Source organism: Gallinula chloropus (genome assembly GCF_964237585.1).
Source record: "Gallinula chloropus genome assembly, chromosome: 2".
In the NCBI taxonomy this organism is placed as follows: Eukaryota; Metazoa; Chordata; class Aves; order Gruiformes; family Rallidae; genus Gallinula; species Gallinula chloropus.
This window is the reverse complement of record NC_140086.1, coordinates 54892226-54912700: the sequence shown is the minus strand read 5'-3', so window position 1 is coordinate 54912700 and position 20475 is coordinate 54892226. Positions and strand designations below refer to the sequence as shown.

The 20475-nt window shown below is 40.1% G+C and overlaps 1 protein-coding gene across 1 annotated transcript in view; it reads right to left on the bottom strand.

Moving 5' to 3' along the window:
* Positions 1 to 20475, bottom strand: part of PTPRM (protein tyrosine phosphatase receptor type M) — a gene marked incomplete at its 5' end in the record, with an annotated part of 481602 nt that overhangs the window by 205319 nt on the left and 255808 nt on the right. Inside the window, 3 exons of the mRNA XM_084260019.1 lie at positions 8334 to 8436; positions 13436 to 13637; positions 18834 to 18943. Of these exons, the coding sequence (XP_084116145.1) occupies positions 8334 to 8436; positions 13436 to 13637; positions 18834 to 18943 (415 nt within the window). The remainder of the gene's footprint in view (positions 1 to 8333; positions 8437 to 13435; positions 13638 to 18833; positions 18944 to 20475) is intronic.

Here is a 20475-nt window from a genome sequence, read left to right as displayed (position 1 = left end):
TGAGGAACTACCTACACTTGGTCAGAAGTAGATGCTTACATTAGAGACCTGAAAGGCACTTTATTTGTGGCTTTATTGTATAGGTCTATATCTGCTTAGGATACAGACATCTGAGCTGTCTCATGAGAGATGTGACAGTCATGCTTCCTTTTCCTACAATAACCTAAAGCCTCGAGCATGTTCTCAGAAACTCCAGGCCAGGGTTCAATATGGTTTTGAACCAGAGAGGCTATCACCACATTGCTCCCAGCCATATGAACAGTGTTACTGTGGTCTCCTGCTGAGGCTGGCCTAGCACACAGACAGAAATACAAGAAGAATCAGAGAACCAGAAGGGGAACCTGTCTAATCAAATGGATGCTCTCCTTATTCTGCCCGTTACTTCTGTTCTTAGTGTACATCTAAAATAAAACACATTAAAAGACCTTGAGAAAAGCAAAAGGATTTCAGGTCTCTTGCTTGCCTAGGAGGAGCTTTAGGAACTTTGTGCTCCTAGTTAGAGGTTTCTATTGATTTACTCAGAACAGCAATACTTGAGAAGAGGCTGGTGGCTCAGACTTGCTAACACTGAGCTGCCTAAAATCCATCTAAACTGTATGAGTAACAGGAGATTGATCACAGAAATGCAACACCATCCTCCCTGTTAAACGGTTTGCAAGGCCCCCAGCAGGGCTTTGGCACCAGCCAGGTACCACTCTCACCAAAATTTCTAGATGTGACTCAGGGCCCATTCCCAACTGGCACTCTGTAGGTGGGAACATCCAGTCTGCTGTGGCTGGAAGCTCTGCAGTATGAACATGGCCTGCTTTCATCCAGTTGGCCTCAGTGGCAGAGAACAGTGCAGGGTATACAAAATTCCCTACCAAATATATATGCCTAAAGTCTGAACTTAAATAAGCTGAGCACTGTGCAGCTATTCCTTGGAAAGGGAACATGGAAGAATGACGCTGTTCTGTTCCTTGCCTACTCAGGGACTGAGCTGTTTGAATTGGTTTAAGAAAAAAATGTTTTAACAATTCTGACTGAAGCTGGTGGTCCAGAGCCATCAAAACAGGGTATGAATTCCAAGAGTTTATCATTCACCCGTGGAATAGCTGCTGGATTTCAGCCTTTACTGGGGAGACTGGAAAACACCAGTGGTCCAAAGGATATTAGCAGAGAACTAGCTTATCATGCTGGCAGAATGAGAGGTAAGCAATGCCAAAAAGACTAGCATTTAAAGATAAGGTGACCCACCTACTTAACGCCAGCACATAAAAGAAAGGGGAAAAAAGGAAAAAAAAAGCACAGCCCCGTAACAGTGAAGCAACTTTTTCAGTTATTTATAGCCAAAACCCTTGAGAAAGTATTGTTGAGTTATGAAACTGAAAAACAATCTCTTCAGAAATATGGAAAAATCTATTCTCCCTTTTATTCTGGAATTGCTCTAGCTTGCTTTATTTATCATAGATTAATTTTTGCTAATCACATTGCTAAATGACAGATAGCATTACATGCCAGGTTCTCAGTGACACAAATTACCACTTAAAGGAATCAAGATTCAGTGCTCCTTTTACCCAGGGACTATGTGAGAAGTCACAGTAAAAGGACCACAGAAACAAGCCAGCAGGACATGTGAAGCTGCATCACGCATGCCCTAGCAACATGTACCATAAATTTTATCTCAAGTCACAGTAAAAATCCAAGGACAAGTTCTACTGCATAACAAAAAAGAATTACAGCATTTTTACAGCATAAGCAATTATTGTACTGTTCCCTCAATGAAACTGAAATTGACCCTTCTGCTGTAAATAATTATACTTGTTGCTATAAAGAAGTGACAATTATGGGCATTAATAAAACCTCATCCTTTGTGTATCACAGACATCCTCAAACAAGTTTACTGGCTGTCTTACAGGTTGTAAAGCTATGATTTGGAAATACAGCTTGCAGGCAAGAGCTGACCCTACAGCATACAATTCAAGTCTTTATGTTTACAGACCCTTAAACAATAGAAAGAATGCTCGCAGCAAGCAAATTAAAAATGGACAATAAGATCCCTCCATGCTCTTTAGACCTTGTGGACCACAATATTGTAGACTACAGTATTTCAAAAGGCTGTATTTTGAACATGACATTTCAGAATACTCGTGAGTTAGTAATGCTACTTGAACATGTACAGTAACATTATTTCAACATAACCATTTCTCTATCATAAATCCACCAACTACCTAGACTGTTTTAGCTGAGCTCTTGAAAGGCCAAAGTTCACTCTTCATTTTATTGGGAAGCTTTCCAAATCTCTCCTGGCTAATGCAGAGTTTTGATATTTCTCTCTTCAGTTGTGTCTACATGAGATTTTTTTTTCTCATTACTGCATTACCATGTAATGTCACTGGGAATAGAAGGAAATCACAATAACACACTAGCATTACATAATGTGCTAGGTAGGAAATTTGAGAGGACAGAGACAAAAATACAGATATCACAATGCTTTTATTTGCATGTGCTGGAGCCATGTTTTTGCCCACACAGAACGCCAGCATGTCTCTTATTGTGCTAATCAGTGCTCTCCCATTTCAAAACTCATTTGTTCAGTTATTCTGAATTTATAATCATACTCACGATGCCTGCCTCCATAATTCATGCATGGGAATTAATGCTGCACTCTTACCACGCAACACAGAGAATAAGGCTGAGCTATCAGTACCCGTTCTTTGAGCAGTGGATTGCATCTTGAAGGCCCAGCCCTGTGGCTGCCATGTACTCACATCAGCAATGTTTCTGCCCTGCGGTCTCTTCAAGCTTATGGAAATGTGGTAATTTTGTGTGGCTGGGTTCTGGTGGAGGAATGGGGGCTGCAGGGGCAGCTTCTTACAAGAAGCAGCTAGAAGCTCTCTGCAGGCCCGACAGAGCAAACACCAGCCGGCTCAAGGCTGGACCCGTTGCTGACCAAGGCCAAGCCCATCAGCGATGGTCACAGCGCTCTGGGAATGACATTTAGGAGAAAAAAACACAAGCAGTCACTTTTTGCCACCAGAGAAGGCAGTGAGAAGATGTAAGGAGCTGTGCACGCACCAAGGCTGGTGAAGAGGTGGGGATGAGGCGTCCCAGGTGCCAGAGAGAAAGATTTCCCTGCAGCCCGTGGAGAAACCCATGGAAACCCATGGTGGAGCGGGTGTCCCCCACAGCCCATGGAAAAGGCCGAGACCCCACCTGCAGCCTGTGGAGAGGCCCCACGCTGGAGCAGGTGGAGACATACAGGAGATGTTGTGAAGGTCTGGCAAAGAACTGGAGCCTCAACAGATAGGACTCACTAGAGAAGTTCATGGAGGACTGTCTCCCATGAGTGTGACCCCATGCTGGAGGAGGGGAAGGGTGTGAGGAATGCCCCCTTCCCTGGCTAAGCAGGAAAACAGCTCCTGTCGAAATGACTGAAACCCCATTCCCCTAGTTCCTGCCCCTCCCCATGCCACCATGGGGGGGTAGAAGGGAGCGAAACCAAAAGTGAAGTCTAAGAAGGAGGGGGTGGGGAGGTGTGCTTAAGATCTTCTCACTACCCAACTATGGTTTTGCGGTTTATGTAGTGTAGTGTAATAAATTAGATCGTTTGCTTTCTTTGATTCTGTGCTGAATCTGTTTTGCCCGTGATGCTAATTGTGGAATGATCTCTCCCTGCCTTTATCTTGACCCCTAAGCCTCCCAATATCTATTTTCTCCCCTGTGCAGCTGAAAAGGGGAGTGATAGAGTGGCTTTGCTGGGCATCTGGCCTCAAGCCAGGGTCAAGCCACCATAGGAAAATATCCTGAAACTTTTGTATTCAGAGTGCATGAAGCCCTGCTGCTTTATGAGTTCCAACGAACCCTGCCAGGAGTTTCCAAACAGCCTGGCTAGCTTCCTTGCTTTTGTTTAGACTTTTTTGATTGCCAGTGAAACAATATAATCTGCTCATCTACCAACCAGGGAAGGGATTTTCTGAAGATGGTAAGTCTCATGAATAAAGGTGCTTTCTCTGGAAGGTTGGCTGTCAGATTGAAGGGTCCTGCAAAAGCGCTCTCAGGCTTTGGATGATCCTATTTCTGCTTTTGGAAGGGTTGGAACAGCACTGCACCCTAACTGACACGCTCCTGCTACCAGCCTGTGAGAGGGCAGACACAGTAACAGAGCAGAGGCAACAGCCTGACATATAGAAGGCTGATCCTCATGGCACCATTCAGGTCAAAGGAAAGAGACAAGGCCCTAAGACATGTCCCTTCTGTCTTGCAATGTATGTGGCAGGGATGGGAAGGCAGTTGTGACCTTTGCTTTGTGTGGAGTGCAGTGGGGAGCTGTGGCATTACGTAAAAGTCTCTGTGTTTCAAAGGTGACTACCTTGGTTTTATTTACTCCTTCTGGCTGCTAGGTAGTGGGTAGAAATTAGTTGTCCCCTGTCACTCATTTAAGAGTCATTATACTATGAGTGCTCTTGAAATGACTAATCCACATACTGAATGAAGTACTTAGATTGACTTGGGCTGACTGTTTTCTTTACAACATGCGTCTTCCTTTGAATCATGCTGTTCCTACCCCAGGGACCACATGCAGATGGCCTTAATTCCACCTGTGACAATGCATCTAGTATTTACAGGGTGCCTTTAAAAGGTCTGGATTAGGCCAGTAAGAAATGCAAACCTCTGTGGAATTTAGACAATCTGAACAGATCACAATGTGTTTACCTGGTGAAATAGTAGAAGGGAGTGCTTATCACTTCAGATAACACACAGGTTTCAGCTGCACTTCAAAATACTTAACAACTTAATATAGGCTTTTGGGCTGAAATATAATAAACATTACTTTTTCTGGGAAGAGAGATTAAAAGTATTTAGCAATTGCTGCAATTCTTACTCTCCCCCTCATGCTGTCTGGGCTTTGCAGCCTCAGATGCTGCAGGACTGATTCCACTTACTCAGCATGGGAATTACTCTGGCATTATAATGCCAAGTATTGCATTCACAGAGCGCTGCTACCTGGTACACTTGACTCTCCTGTTTCCTCATTTTAGGCTGGAAGTACCAACTCTCTGCAGTGTCTAGAAGAGGGGAAAGGGTGGTTGAATGGGCCATTACCTGACTGGAAGCATTTAATGGGGTAAATCCAGCTGGGCTGAGCTTTGCAATGTAATATGAGAAAGAGACCAGGAGGTAGGGTAGAGCCTGGATGGTCTTGCCCTCTCCCCTACCCTTCCTGCTTCTTTCCCCACTTTGCTGTTCTGGGAGTGCTTGCTATCACGTGGTGGTTCCTCTGTTATCTGGGCCAGTATCTTTGGGATGTTTACTGTTCAGGCTTTCTGAGGATCTAGCACAGAGCAGCAGGAGGAGGGTGGTATGGTGACAGCATTTTGCTGATTACATAAGGGAGATAGAAGTGGAAACAAACTTTAATGTGGCAAGACTGAATGAAAACCTGTGCAACAAAGGAAACTTTTCTCCCTGCTGAAGCTAAAAGCTTGCAGGGAAACTCCCAGAGAAGGTCAGGAGAACTTTTTATAACGGACTGCAGCAAACAATCTGAAGCACTTTCTAACACAGATGGATATATAAATAACGATAAATACATGCAGTCAGCGAGCATTATATTTTTCATTCCTGTATAGGAGTCAGATCTTTGCAATAAATTAGCATTCCTAATGACCAATCCATGTACTTGCAGACAATCTGGTTCCAGGGTCTTTTAAACTTTAGACTATCTTGCCCTGAAGAAGTGAAAGGTACAAATGATACTGCCTTGGAAAAGTGAGCCCTTCAAAAGATGCTCAAAAGCCATCATAGAAAAAATACTTGAATTTGTATGATTTGTATACTGTTCTTTAAAATTTTACTGACTCTCACATACACCTATCATCTTAAAATAAAAAAAAACCAAAACCCCCCACCCCCAACCCTTGCAAATTAAAATCATTCTAAAAATCACAATAGCTTAGCCAGCTGTTAAAGCGCATACATTCATCATTAGTGAATGCACTACTGCTTTAAACATGTAAAATTCCAAAATAATCTCCTTGAAATAAACACAGCAACAACCATAAAACATGGACCTGAAATTGAAGACAAAGCAAGCAGTGTTTGTTGTATTAAAACTCTGACAAAATACATTTTAATCATGTCCAGTCTTACGAATTCTAAAAGAACCTGAAATGCCATTTGGCCTTCATGATTAATGTGTTCTTTATCACTGTAAACAGAGCTTCCTGAACATTTTTATGAAGTCTGCTTTTTGAATCAACATTTAAACAATCAGCATTGCCCTTTTTCTCCTTGTATGTTGTGGTTGTGTGTGGATTCTAAATAAGGTGGAAGATACCAGGATTTTTCATATTTCAGTAGAAAAAAAGAATTCAATCACAGAAGAAAAAATGGAATTCTGAATGACCTCTGGTATCAGCATTGCTGACTTGGATGGTGCGATTTGTGCCCTCCTTATCCATCTCAGGAATTAAAGAATTTTATGTGACACGGCTGGTGTGTTGATCAATAAAACAACAACTATCATTTACACTGCAAGTTTAATGCAGTTTCAGAAATCTGCATTAACCAAGCCGGTAGTGGTAGCAGAATCAATGGACAAGGCATCTTGCTTAGTGGTGTGCATAAATGAAGGATGGCTAAACTTTTAACACCCAATGAATACAGACTGAGGTGATAAAATCCATACACAGGACGTGTTCTGCAAGCTCTACGATGATCGTGTGCTTGGGAGTGTAACGCAAAATAAAATCTTAAAAGTATTAAGAAATGCTTACGGTAATTTTCACTCTCTGCTTCGCTCAGAATTTACATTGTGGGTTTGCAGTCAGCATTCATTTTAAGACCTGTTGCAAAGGACCTCAGTACGCTCGCTGCTGGGTGTTAATCTGTCAGTTCTACAGCTTCCTGTTACTTTAAATCTCTCCTCCTGTTTTCCTAACCACTCATCCCCTTATTTGGCACACTTTAATCTCCTAACTAGATCCTTTCTATTGTCAGTGAAGTTCTTCATGTGTCACTACTGCTATAGGAGTCAATCAACTTGATGTTCGTGATGCAGATAAAAGGAACAGAAGTGATTCTTTATTAATGCTCTAATATGTTGGTGTTTAAGCAACAATGATTCCAACCGGCATTATTTTAATACAGATGCTTCAATTCAGGAGGACTACACTATAGCTTTGTGAAATAAAATAAGACAAACATCAAATCATTCTGTTTCTAATTTAGTCTGCTAAATCAAACAGTTTCATTAAATCTGCTTTAATTGCTTTCTGGGTTGGTTTTTTTCGGAGCTGGTTCAGGCTCTCCCAAAGTGTGTGATGCCTGAATGAACAACAGGTTGACATTTCCTAAATACAGACTTACCTACATATAATATATATGAATGTTGCATTAATTAAATGAAACACTGAATATTGTGAAGAAACACAAAGAACACTTATTTTCATTCACAGATATATATGAGTCAATTAGATCTGTATTTCCCAAATAGAAATTACCAAAAACCTTATTGGCGTCATGATGAAAATAACTGATAGCCATTCTCTATAGGGGGAAACTCTTCCTACAGTCAGAAAATAATTTACCATTTCTGATGATACTTGATTAGCCAAAAGGGAAAACATTGTAAACATCTGAAAAATCTGTATTTTCATTTATTCACACTTTGAGCTCATTACCGGCTCTCGTTCAAAATAATCTAACCATTCCTCTGTTTTCTTTGCTGTAAAGCTGGCATCTTTTATTCTAATCAATGAAGAACTTACATAGTACCTCTGTTATCTGGCTGTGAAATAAACCCCTGCAAACTGGAAATTCATTAATGGCTAGTACATAACTCTAAAGAATCCGAGCTACTGGTTTTTCCAGGTTGCTTTATTTTTTCCTGTTTCTGCTATCATGGTCAATTAAATGTAAATACTTTATGAATGTTACAGTACATACTGTTTAAATTGGCTAACTTACTAAGAGTTGATTATCTTATATCTGTGAAGTAAACAAGAAGAGCACATATTAAAGATAGTAGCTCAGCATAAAAAATGTGATATGCCCTTGAACTTACAACACTGCAGTAAGCAATTACCTTAAAGAAGCCACCCACACAACAGAACTATGGCTTTGTTCCTTATCTTCAAAGAACAAGCCACTTGCATCTGGATCAAATCCCTTAAACAATACGCGAACACTCAACATCAAAGCACTTTCATTTTCTTCAGTTATTTAATTTAATTAGAGCTAATACAGACATGAATTTAGACACTGATTGCTGTGTAGAAAATCCCCAGAAAACATGTTCAAGAAATTAATCAATTTGGTTTTAATTTTATAAAGAATTGTTTCCCCAGTACCTGACAGGAGCGCCTCTGCTCTGTGCAGGTTTCAGCAAGACTGTCACAGTGCTGTCAGTTTGATTCAAAGGTGTTTCAAGTTCATATGGTGGCATAGAGGGTGCTAGAATAAGAAAAGAGGCAAAAAAAATCATTATTCCTGTATTTCTCCTTTCAAGAGCTGTTATCTTTATTTGAATAGGTAATTTTAAAGACTTCTTCAAAGACAAAGACCATCTTACAGGTCTAAGATGCTTTCTGTTACAAGTGTGAGACAACTGTTAAATAACTTTAGCAAAAAATAAAACAAAGAAATCCCAGCTCACTGCCAATTTCAAGCAAGGAAACAGATACTAGTAGGAGTTAAGTTTGCAGAAAGTATTGAGAATGCATGACTTGGAAATGAGAAGTTATCTCAAGAAGAGCATCTGCAAATGTGCATGCCGAAGTGACTACAGTTTCTGAAACTGAGCCCAGCTTTCTCAGTATGTCACTGGCATTAGGATACGCTCTCTGAATTTCTCATTCCTGGAATTTTGTTTAACTAGTGCTTTAACTGCCCTGGGTCTCCTGTCCAACAGAGACATCATTTGCAACAATGAAGCGGGATTATCACCATGAGAGCTTATTTTAGTTTGAAGCCACACTCAATAGCACTTTTGCAAACTGTGTCTTCATTAACGAATTACGGTTGCGATTAAAACAAATGATGCCTCAGTTCTGTCTTTTATTGTTGTTACTTTTTTCAGTCCTATTGTCTAGTGGCGTTTTTATCATTCTGTTGGATGGAAGGCTGCTTGGTTAATTGGATGTTCAGCAGTCTGGTGTATTCTTATTGTCCAGTCAGTAATGATTATTCAAATTAACAGATTTTAAGGCAGTGGAAGCAGAAAGTCTTCATTACAATGATCTTTTCTGACTATAGGAATAATGCAGGGTAGGCAGCATCGCTGAACTAATTCCTGCTTCAAAAAGACAATACTTTGCATGTGTGTGTGTCTGTGCACAAGATCTTTTCTTTACCAGATTCTTGCAGTAGCTGATTATACTTCATGTTGAACACTGAGACCTATCTGGCACCTCAACTTGTTTAGCTTTATCTTCCAGCCACTGGATACTTTGTGTACCACATTGATGGAAGTTACTCCACATACATAATGCTTCACATACAGATAATATCAACCTCTAGGCTCCTCTAGCAAGTAAAAAAGCTCCAACAAAGCCAGTCTTTCTTTCAACTGTGTCTTCCAATCCTTTTCACCCTCCCAGGAGTAGCTGCATCTACTTGAAAGGTGTATGAATTTCTCTCTCCTTTATCCATAATGCCCTACATAGCCAAGTAAGGATTGCATTAACACTTGTACACAACTCTTCAATCTGCAGTGAGAACATTAACATCTTCATCACTTTTCACTGATACTCACCAGTTTTGAAATGTTTCACAAATAAAAAGAAATAAAGTTCAAAATCCTCCTTGTAAGCTGAGAGGGTTTTATTCTGTTTATAATCCTGGGTTTAAGGCACAAAGATTTAGACTCAGGATTTTAAGTAATTTGGGTACCCACTTTGAGAAGCCTAGAGTCCTATATATTACACAATTCTTTAACCACTCAGTTTTCACATGTATCAGTTTTGCCATTTCAAACATCCAGAACTTGTTCACTTAGTGCTCCATTCTCAAGTTGACTGTCCTGAAAGTAAGTGAAGCACAGATTAACTGGATGTCCAAAAAAGATGCATGAATTCCAAACATTACTGGGACACTGTAATTTCTCGCCTCTGGTCTTCTGCCAGCATCTTAACAAGTCCTGCAATCTTCTTAATTTATGACTCCTAGGTCCCTACTTGCACTCCTTACTAATCTTACTCTCACTCCACAAAAATTGTCTTTCTGTCCACAATATGAGCTGTGGAACTCCCAGTCCCACCTTTTAATTCCACACTCTTCTCAGTGATGGTCAGCAATAGCACAAGGGGCAATAGGTGCAAGTTGGAGCATAGGAAGTTCCATGTGAATATAAGGAAAAACCTTTTCACTGTGTGGGTGACAGAGCACTGGAACAGACTGCCCAGAGAGGTTGTGGAGTCTCCTTCTCTGGAAACATTCAAAACCAGCCTGGGTGCTGTCCTGTGTGATTTAGTCTAGGTGATCCTGCTCTGGCAGGGAGTCTGACTAGATGATCTTTCAAGGTCCCTTCCAACTCCTAACGTTCTGTGATTCTATTCTTACACTTTTCTCCTGTCTGTATTAGGACTCTTCTTCCTCCACACCGCTTACGAGTAAAGGAGGAACTCACCAATTAACAGAGAAAAAAAGAGATTTTCTTCATGTTCACAGTGTTTACAACTGCACACCCTGGTCTTCAGCAGCAGGAAGCGGAGATGCACAAGTCTCTTAGAGATGTTCTACTTGTGCTGAGCCACACTTGTTGAACTAAGGCTCTAAAAGCTTTGAGAACTTAAATCTATTTAGTGAGCATGGCATCTATGATGACATTCGCTGCTCAATTCTGCCATTTCCAACAGTTGTGTGCAAATTGCAACATTTACAAATTGTCTAAATCTAGACAGATTTTCAGAGCGATGGCTCACAGGAAGGTCTCTCTTCTTGCTAAATATTTACATCTTGTTGAAAGCACTTTAGTAATGTATCGGTCACCAGAATTTTTCAGGATGTCAGCCTGCTCCTGAAATGGATGAAATTCTTCTCAGTATGGAAAGCAGCCTACAAAATTTCAGCCTGCACAGCTGACTTTGTGAAAAGTTACATGCAACAGAAAACAGTCTTCTAATAAAGTGCCCATCAATTTTGATAGCAGGCACTGCTACAAGCTCTGCTTTTGGTAATCTGTATTTACATACAGATCACTTCATCCATCAGTGCCAATCACACAACTGTGGAACGCAACATGGAGAACTGGAAAGGGACTGTTTACAAGGGCATGTAGTTATAGGACGAGGGGTAATGGGTTTAAGCTGAAGGAGGATAAATTTAGATTAGATTAGACATTAGAAAGACATGTTTCTCTGTGAGCGTGGTGAGGCACTGGCGCAGGGTGCCCAGAGAACCTGTGGCTGCCCCCTCCCTGGCAGTGTTCAAGGCCAGGCTGGATGGGGCTTTGGGCAACTGGATCTAATGAAGGGTAGCGGGTAGGAATAAGGTGATCTTTGAAGATCCTTCCAACCCAAACTGTTCTGTGATTCCATGACTCTTCGGTAACTATTTACAGTACAGAAGAGCAGTACCACAGTATTCAACACTTAAGACAGGAAATAAAACAAATTTAATTCAGGTAAGCATGAAGCTTAGAGTCAGATAAGTTAAAATGCAATGAGTCAGTTCAGAAATTAGTCAGAATGCACTGTTGCCACCTCATCTGTTTGAAAAATAAAATAGTTAAACATTTTTTATCCATAAATGTTTAACATTTTTGTTTTACATCTCTCCAAAATGGAGAGCACTGGCCACATCAAGAGCCTCAAAGCCTTGTAGTGAGACAGTGAGACCACAGATCAATAGCACTGCAAAGAGGGTGCCATGGTCAACAGCTAAATTTTCAGTTGTGATTCTTCAGTAATACTAAGAAACTCATGAATTCTGCTTCTAGTTTAAATTCATCAAGACATTGGCTTCAAGTACCCATGGACAAGACATAAACATTCCTTGTTAGTACAGTAACTAACATGAAGTAGTGAGAGTGGGGTGCAGCAAAGGCAGCTTGCAGAACCTTGCCACGTGCTAGCTTGGAGGTTAGTTTCATTCCCTTGCATTCCTGCAACGTCTGTTCACGTTAATGACTTTTAATTGGTAGCATACTGAATTTAGAAAAGAAGAACAATTTAAAGTCCAGCTCTATTCCCAAATGCCCAGATTCTCATCCACTCTCAAGTCCCCTTTTCTCCTCATTCTAATAAAGGCTGATTCTGCCATCCTTGTCTTGTTGCATCAGAAATTGCCTTCTGACAGAGAAAGTTTCTGCTTAGTATAGGAAAGGGGGTGGAAAATGAGCCCCATCTTTACTGATGAGTGTTAATTATGTTTAGACTTTCTATAAAGCATAATTTTCTGACTTGAAAATTAAGGACTTCTTTTTTTCTCTACAAGCACCTGTATCACAATAGTTTCTACCTTGCATTAAAGACCCTTTCCTCTAACAAGACAAAATAAATTCCTCTCTTTCTGATTAACCTTGTTACTTTTTTTCATCCCAGTGAGTACAGAAAATGAGTGATGGGGAAAGTACACAGAAAAAGAGTAAAAGGGAAAGATTTTGTACCCAAATGCTTTCCTTTAGGCTTTCTGAAAAGCAATGTTGACCACAAATACATAAGGCAATTTTCTATAAATACAATCCAGGGGACACAGTTCAACTGTCAAGTTTAATTCCCAAGAAGACTGTAGAGAAGTGTCGAGTAAACGGATTTGAGCTGTAAGTTTGCCAAACACGTTGTCATCAATTACACGAGCATTTTAAGAGTACGGAGTAGTGTTGCATCCCGTCAGCTAGAGAAACCTCTGCCTCTGAGAGGGCTATAAAATATTATTCATGGACATGCAGAAGTGACAGAGTCATGCTGCTGTTATCTGAAAACCACTAGTCCTGATGTTCTTGTCTAATACAGTTTCATATGCTCTTCAGTCCACACGCTTGCTAGGCGCACACGCAGGCTGGCAGTTGGCTACACTTTCTAAGTGAGCACTAGACATACAGTATTTCTGCTCTACTCTCAACTGTTCATGGCTCATTAGAGAGATTTTCCAGCACTGTTACTGTACTAATTTAGAATCATGTCAAGGCTGACTAAGCTCTGAATGGAACCCTCATCCTCATGTCCAAAAAACCCTATGCTAAATGTTGCAGCAGCAGCTGGCACTGACTGCCGGCACATAATTCATAGGGTTTCTTGGGTGATAAGTTACAGTTGTGAATTTCAAAGTACTAGCTGATGTTTAAGCACTTGGAAGGTTTTCAGATATGTTAATATATGTCACTTTGACATCTTCAGGGATGAACATCTATTTTACTTTTGCAAGTTGCTGCTTGTTAAATCCTAAAAAGTAAACAACAGAAGAATTACACGTCATAATCATAAGCAAACAACAATATTCTTTAATCAAGTACCTGATATTTTAGTGGTGAATTGATTTGTGATTGGAGGTCCAAAGCCTTTAGCGGTGCTGGCTCTGATGGTGAAAGAGTAGGTAGTGCCAGGATAGAGGCCAAAGAAGAGATAGTGCGTTTCATTTCCCAGCTTTGAGACTCGTCCGCTTTGATTGGATAAATCTATTTCTGGGTCAAAGGAACTGACTGCTTTGTAGGTGATCTGCAAAAGAATAAGAAAGTTATAAACTGCCTTGAGCAGACGGACAGAGATTGCATCTTTATCCAGTAAACCCTTCTGATGTATGCGCTGTCAGACATTTTATGATAAGCTATCTTACTCTCTTATACTCTTCAAATCCCGAATCCCACGAAGGGACACAGAAACTCAGCCATAACTGCTATGACTTATTACTTTTATAGATACAGAGACTTAGAGGCAGCTAGATTACTACTCTAAAGGATGGGTTCAGGCTTACATTAATTCCTTCAAGATGCTGGCTTTAACAGTGTCATTTTTTGAATTCACCTTACTGTTGGTTTTGATCAGCAACAGTAACAAACCAAAACAACCAGGTAAAAGCAGATAAGTGAGGAGCAGAAGGTGTCGCCCCCAGTTCCAGCTGACTTCACTGTAATTACACTCTGCTCTGAATAAGATTATCCGTAAAAGATGATAAGGGCAGCTTAAGGCAAATTTTTCAGAAAGTGGGTAAAGCTTGTATTTCAGTCTGAAGCTTAGCTATTGTAATTGCTAATTTGGAAAATTTCAGGTTATTATATTGTACCTAGGTCAGATTCTCATATGGAGGAAAGCAGAGATAAAATGTTAAGTAATATATGCAGTGTGTATATAGTATCCTCAGTTCTTTCTTTGATTCACACAGTATTTTTAGTTTTCATTAGAAATGTTAATATAAGTTCACAGTAAAACTTGATCCAGATTCCTCCTCTTAATTACTAATTTCCATGCACTGTAATGAGAATTTAAAAGTAAGAAATCCATTAAAAAATTAAAAAGTAAAAATGATTCATCCCCACTTTTTACTTCTAACGTTTAATTTCTATGTCAATAATTCCAACGCTCTTATTATATAAAGTGATCACTGACATTCTTTTTCCTCTATTTATTCTGTGTCACTACAATTAAGACACATAAAACAATACATAGAAACATCGAAGTGTCAGCATTACACACCTTAAACACTTGCAATTTCCTAAAACCTCTGACTTAATGAAAATTGATTTTTATATGACCCATCTAATATAACATCAATAAAGTGCAGAAAATTAGTAATAAAAACACTGATAACATCTAGATAATCCCCGACATCACTTCAGTAGATACAGGCAGATCCTCTACAACTCCTCATCCACAAATTCAACTGCAAGTGCCTTCCAAACCTCTCAAGAAGACAGAAGAATCTCCCTTTCTGATGCTAAGTGTTGCTATGTCTTCCTGTGGGAGAGTAAGCCATAACTTTTTGGGGAGATTTTAAAAACCAGGTTAGACAACTATACACCAACTGCAGTTTATATACAGCCGATAAACTTCTGTGGCAGATATATTAACTAAATGACCTCTTGCATATCCCTTTAACTCAGTTCTCTGTATTTCTAACATTTTAAACAGGATTTTCCAAAATATCACATTAGGCTCTTAGAATTTTGTCTTCAGTGTGTAATTATTAGATAGCTAAGTGGCTGGTGTTCTGTAAGGAAAAAAGTTCTTCCATGGATCATCCAAGTGTTCTGCCTGGTTAAAATGAACTTACACTCTTTCTGTATTTTACTCCTTGCACAACTGTTCCTACTTTTCTTTTTTTCTAAACTTATTTCTTATGTCCATCATTGCTCATGCCAGTTCAGCTTTTCAGTGATGAAGAAAAGAAAAAGAGGGGGAAGGACAAGAGGCATGAGGGTCATTTTCTTACTGGATGTTGGCTATTTTTATCAAATTTAGATGAAGCCTGGTCCAAAGGATTAATCCCTTTATTCCTACAACTGTGGACCTATACTGGTGATAGAGGAGCAAAATGGTATAATTTGTCATTATGTCATTTTTTCATCTAAAGGCTTTTTAAATTTAAATATTGCTAGAATAATTGGATTTGCACTTAATTTCACAATAGCAATGAATGTTTTAATACTTGATACTTCAACGCAGAGTTTTCTCCATCACATATATTAAAACTCTCTCCTTCAGGCACTAAAAACAAATGCCTACCCCCAGAAAACAAGTTCTGAGGTTTTAAACAACACAGAAAACCAGGTACTAAGAATAAGAAATGCTAGGCATAGAGGTGAGATTGAGCTTTCTCTCTGGGAGCAGGGATGCAGACTCAGAGCTGCACATTAAGTTCATCTCTCTGAGGAGAACAAGATCCTGGGACATCCTCCAGAAACGTTTCTGCTGCTGCAGTCTTAAGGCTGCTCCTACAAAAAACAGCTACCAGATGAAGACATTCCCAGGAAAAAGCAACCTTGCTCCTAGGTCTGTGTCAGGCTTACATGCTTGCAGGTTTGCCTTACACAAGCTGTGTGTCTTCAACTGTAAAGTAGCCAGCACTTTTCTACTTGCTTTCCTCCTGGGACTACAATTCTTTCACCCTTGGCTGTGTACAGCCCAGAGGTGGGTGACAGGGGAAGGGGAAGATCATTCCCCACCTTGCTGGAGCTCTGTGCCTGAGTCACTGCCCTGCAGGCATATTATCCTGAACTGGGGAATCCCTCAGGCTGAAATGTCCCTTACCCATATTCCAAATATGCCATATGTTTGTTTAAGAGCAGCTTCAGTGGCTATGCCTTTTAGATCAGAAGCCAAGGCTTAGATTCCTGTTTGCCTAAGCTTTGGTGCAGGCAGAACTCCTCAGGTTCGGGTGATTTGGAGCTGTGCTGGATGCATTACCTTGACAGCACACAGATCAGCCAGAGAGGTGCCTACTGAGACATCCTGGGTAGTCTAAATCAACCTATAAACCACGGGTACCTAAATTTCATCTAACTTGCCTGGATCTTATCCCATGAGCTACTTCAGTTAGGTAAAATATATCTGAAGTGCACTATTATATTTCAGCTGAAGCATGCGTTTAAAATAGGTAAAATGTCCCTGTGATTCACAGTGTGTATTTGTCAGCTTCCAGGTAGTTTGCCAGTCGTATTTATAAAAAATCTGTGATACATTTTAGGCTTATAAGCAAACATCAGGGGAGAAAAATTATTGACAAACAATCCTTCAGCAACTAGATGTCTGTTGATACCCAATCACCTGACTGGACTAAGCTGGCATCTTTAGAATAAGATTGGTTGCATCAGTTTGTTGTAACTTTTACTTCAGCATTAATTAAATCAAGTTTCTGATTTAACCTATAGTCTTTCTCCCTCTGTCTCTACTTTGAGGCATAGTAGATAAACAGTATAAGGAGATAGGGGTATTTTCAACATTCTCCTTGCTGTTGGAATACTAGGTCCTTTTGATGTTCAGAGACTTGCTCAGTTCTGAATACTTTAGAAAGTCTGACCAAGCAATTCTTTTCCATCTCTGAATACACCTGCACAACTCCCATTACAGCTGATGAAGTCAACTGCATGTATATACTCCTCAGCAATGTCACTAGACACACGTGCATGTTCGGAAACAGCAAGACCACAGAATCACAAGGTTGGAAATGACTTTTGAGATCATCAACTCCATACCTGTCCTCTACTAAACCATATCCCTGAGCACCTCATCTACCCATCTTTTAAATACATACAGGGTTGGTGACTCAACCACCTCCCTGGGCAGCCTGTTCCAGTGCCCAAGAACTCTTCTGGTGAAGAACTTTTTCCTAATGTCTAATCTGAACCTGCCCTGGTGCAGTTTGAGTCCATTCCCCCTCGTCCTATCACCTGTTGCTTCAGTGAAGAAACCAACACCCATCTCTCTACAACCTCTTTTTGGTTAATTGTAGGTCTCCCCTCACCTAGATGATCTAGGCTAAACAACCGCAACTCCCTCAGCTGCTTCTTGCAAAGTTTGCTCTCCAGCCCCTTCACACCAGCCTGGTTACCCTTCTCTGGACACACTCCAGGACCTCCATGTGTTTCTTGTAGCGAGGGGCCCAAAACTGAACCCAGCACTTGAGGTGCGGCCTCACCAATGCCAAGTACAGGGGCACAATCACTTCCCTGGACCTGCTGGCTACACTATTTCTGATACAAGTCAAGGTGTCATTGGTACTACCTGGGCACACCGCTGACTCATATTCAGTCTGCAGTCAACCAGCACTCCCAGGTCTTTCTCTACCTGGCAGCTTTCTGGCCACTCTTCCCCAAGCCTGCAGCGCTGCATGTGGTTGTTATGTCCCAAATGCAAGACTGCACTTTGTCTTGTTGAACCTCATCTTGCTGGCCCTTCATAAACCCATGTTGACTGGGGCTGATCACTCAGTTGTCGTGCATGTGCTGTGTGATAGCACAAAGAAGGAATTAAATACAGCAGCCTTGTCCTCATCCTTTGTCACTAATGTTCCCCCTGCATCCAGTAAGGGCTGATGATTCACCACTGTGATTCTCCATGTACATAAAGCCTAACATCAGTAAAAACATTAACATCTGAAATAAAACACTCTGACCCCTGAAGATAGCCAACTGTTGAACTAGCTGGGAAGTAGTTACCTTTATAAAATAGTCAATCCATACGTTTTCATAGCATTTTATCCTTGCATTAGAATAGTTTGCAAAACAGTATCTATAGGTTAGCACTCAGTTTAACTTTTCTTTTACACCACATCTCATTTAGGTGTTGGTTTTGTGGGGTTTTTTCAAACAAAGCATCGCAATACCAATTTTATAGTAAGGTCAGGTAAGAAGCTTAACAGTGATTACTGTCTGACAGCTTAATCTGTGTAGCCTTTTGTCAATTTTTCTAAAACGTATTCAGGCACAGGTTCCACATGAGGAAAAGCAGTGATTTTTAGACATCTAACAACATGTAATTTTGTTGAATTTGCATTTAAAAAAATGCTAGATTTTTTTAATTATGCCTGCTTGTTTCTATTACAATAGACTTCTTATAATGAGTCTTATCTAAATGTGATGTTGACTGTCACCACGTCTCTGATTTTTTTAAGAATTTGCTAAGATCTGTCTTTCAATTTTTAAAATATTTGATTCGCAATACTAGATGGAATGCTGTATCACACTGTTCTAAAAATAGCTATTTCCTTAAAGTTAATAGGCCAGGGAGATTTAGGGTCCTGCACTAATTCACTCCTATGTTATATACTTGAATTTATTACTTAGTAATTGCTATTATCTTCAAAAAGAATATTCATTTTACAGAAACAGGAAAAATACTTTAATTTCCTTACTAATTATACACCTTGGAAAATCAAAACTACAAGTAAAAATTAAAACATGGCAAAACGCTAGGTACCTCATACAAAGTAATCACTCCATATGTTTGCGCTGGTTCTCTCCACTGAAGGAAGATCTTCTCTTCAAAAGTACTCCCTTGAATGGATTCAAGTGGCACAGCACTTGGGACTAATGGATAAAAAAGGGAGAAAATGCTGTTTTGAGTAAACCATCAGAAGGACACACACTGTTTAATATCGGCACTGTTGTGGCATAAACTCACTCCATCCATCCATCCATCCATCCATCCATCCATCCATCCATCCATCCATCACATCTCAATCTCCTGTTGAGATATAATACATATTCTGCAGCATTTGTTGAACTGCTGAACAGATCATACATAGCCATCTATAACCTCCTCTCTTCTCTGAGTAAACCATCTCAGTTGCACATACACTCTTAGAGAATGACACCCATAATTATTTCCCCAAGAGTGAAGCATAGACCAGGACAGCACAGGAGGAGAATGATTTATTAAACATGATAGTGTCATTGTGGAAACTTATGTGTCACCTTCAGTGTAAGAAGGAGTTAGTGAGCATCACAATTTTCCAGTAAAATACTACTGATGAAAGGAAAGGACAATTCAGCTCTTTAGAAGGAACTGGGCGATATCTCACATACAAATTCTTGTAAGTAAAATCTATTTGTGATACACACTTATCAAGTGTTACTGTCTGATAGTGAAAAACCTATTAAATATTCATATATGAAAATGGGCAACCACTGAAGTAACAAGATGTAATTTCAACAGAATGAACTACAATGGTTAGTGTGGAAATACGAGCCACATGTTACAGTGAGCACTGATGCTGACACCAGGCCTGAAGACCTGCAACAAGAGGAACATAAAAAAAATATGAACCAGCCAAATTGAAAATCTGTCTTTATTAATTTTTCTTGAAGTGTTTTAATTTATGAGGATGACCTCTGAAGAGTCAGCAGCTGTCAGCAGGTTCCAATAAAAGATATGTCACGGTTATCTACTTCTGGTTCCTGGTTGTTCTGCAACAATTACCTTATCCCCAAGCCAACTTCAACACAGTTTTCAGAGGATATGTGAACAGGACATGAACATGTGTATCTGAGATTTTATTTCTGCAACAACACTTGCTAAGGAATGTGAAAAGAAAATTCTGAAGAATGCACACATAACTGTTGTGAGGCAATAGGCACTGAGGGGTAGCACTTTTCCACAAACTGCCTGTGAAAATCCAACAAGAACATACACTTAACATTTTCCATGTCTTAGAGAAAGAAGGTGGAAACTATCAGATCTCTTACTGAGACTTATGTAAATGGTTAAAGAATAGGAAGACCTGTGAGCAACACATCTGGAGACTCCTTCCCGTTGCTAAGTTGGGCAGAGTGCTGTCCTCCTGTTGCTCCATGCTGCTGGTGTTTACACAATTTGAGACTTCATAATCACTGCTCTACAGCTGCTCACAGAGTCCTGTGCTCTACCAAGAGGAAGCTCAAACAACATAGATGATAGTTTCTGAAGTATCTTACCAGTCCTGTACAGACCAGTAAGATTATGCCTTTAAGCCATGGCACTAAACCTTGCTTCCAAGGAGACAACTGGGAAAAGTTATTTGGAGTCACGGGTTTAATGATATGCATATAAAAGGAGAGGAATTCAATATAGCATCAATAAG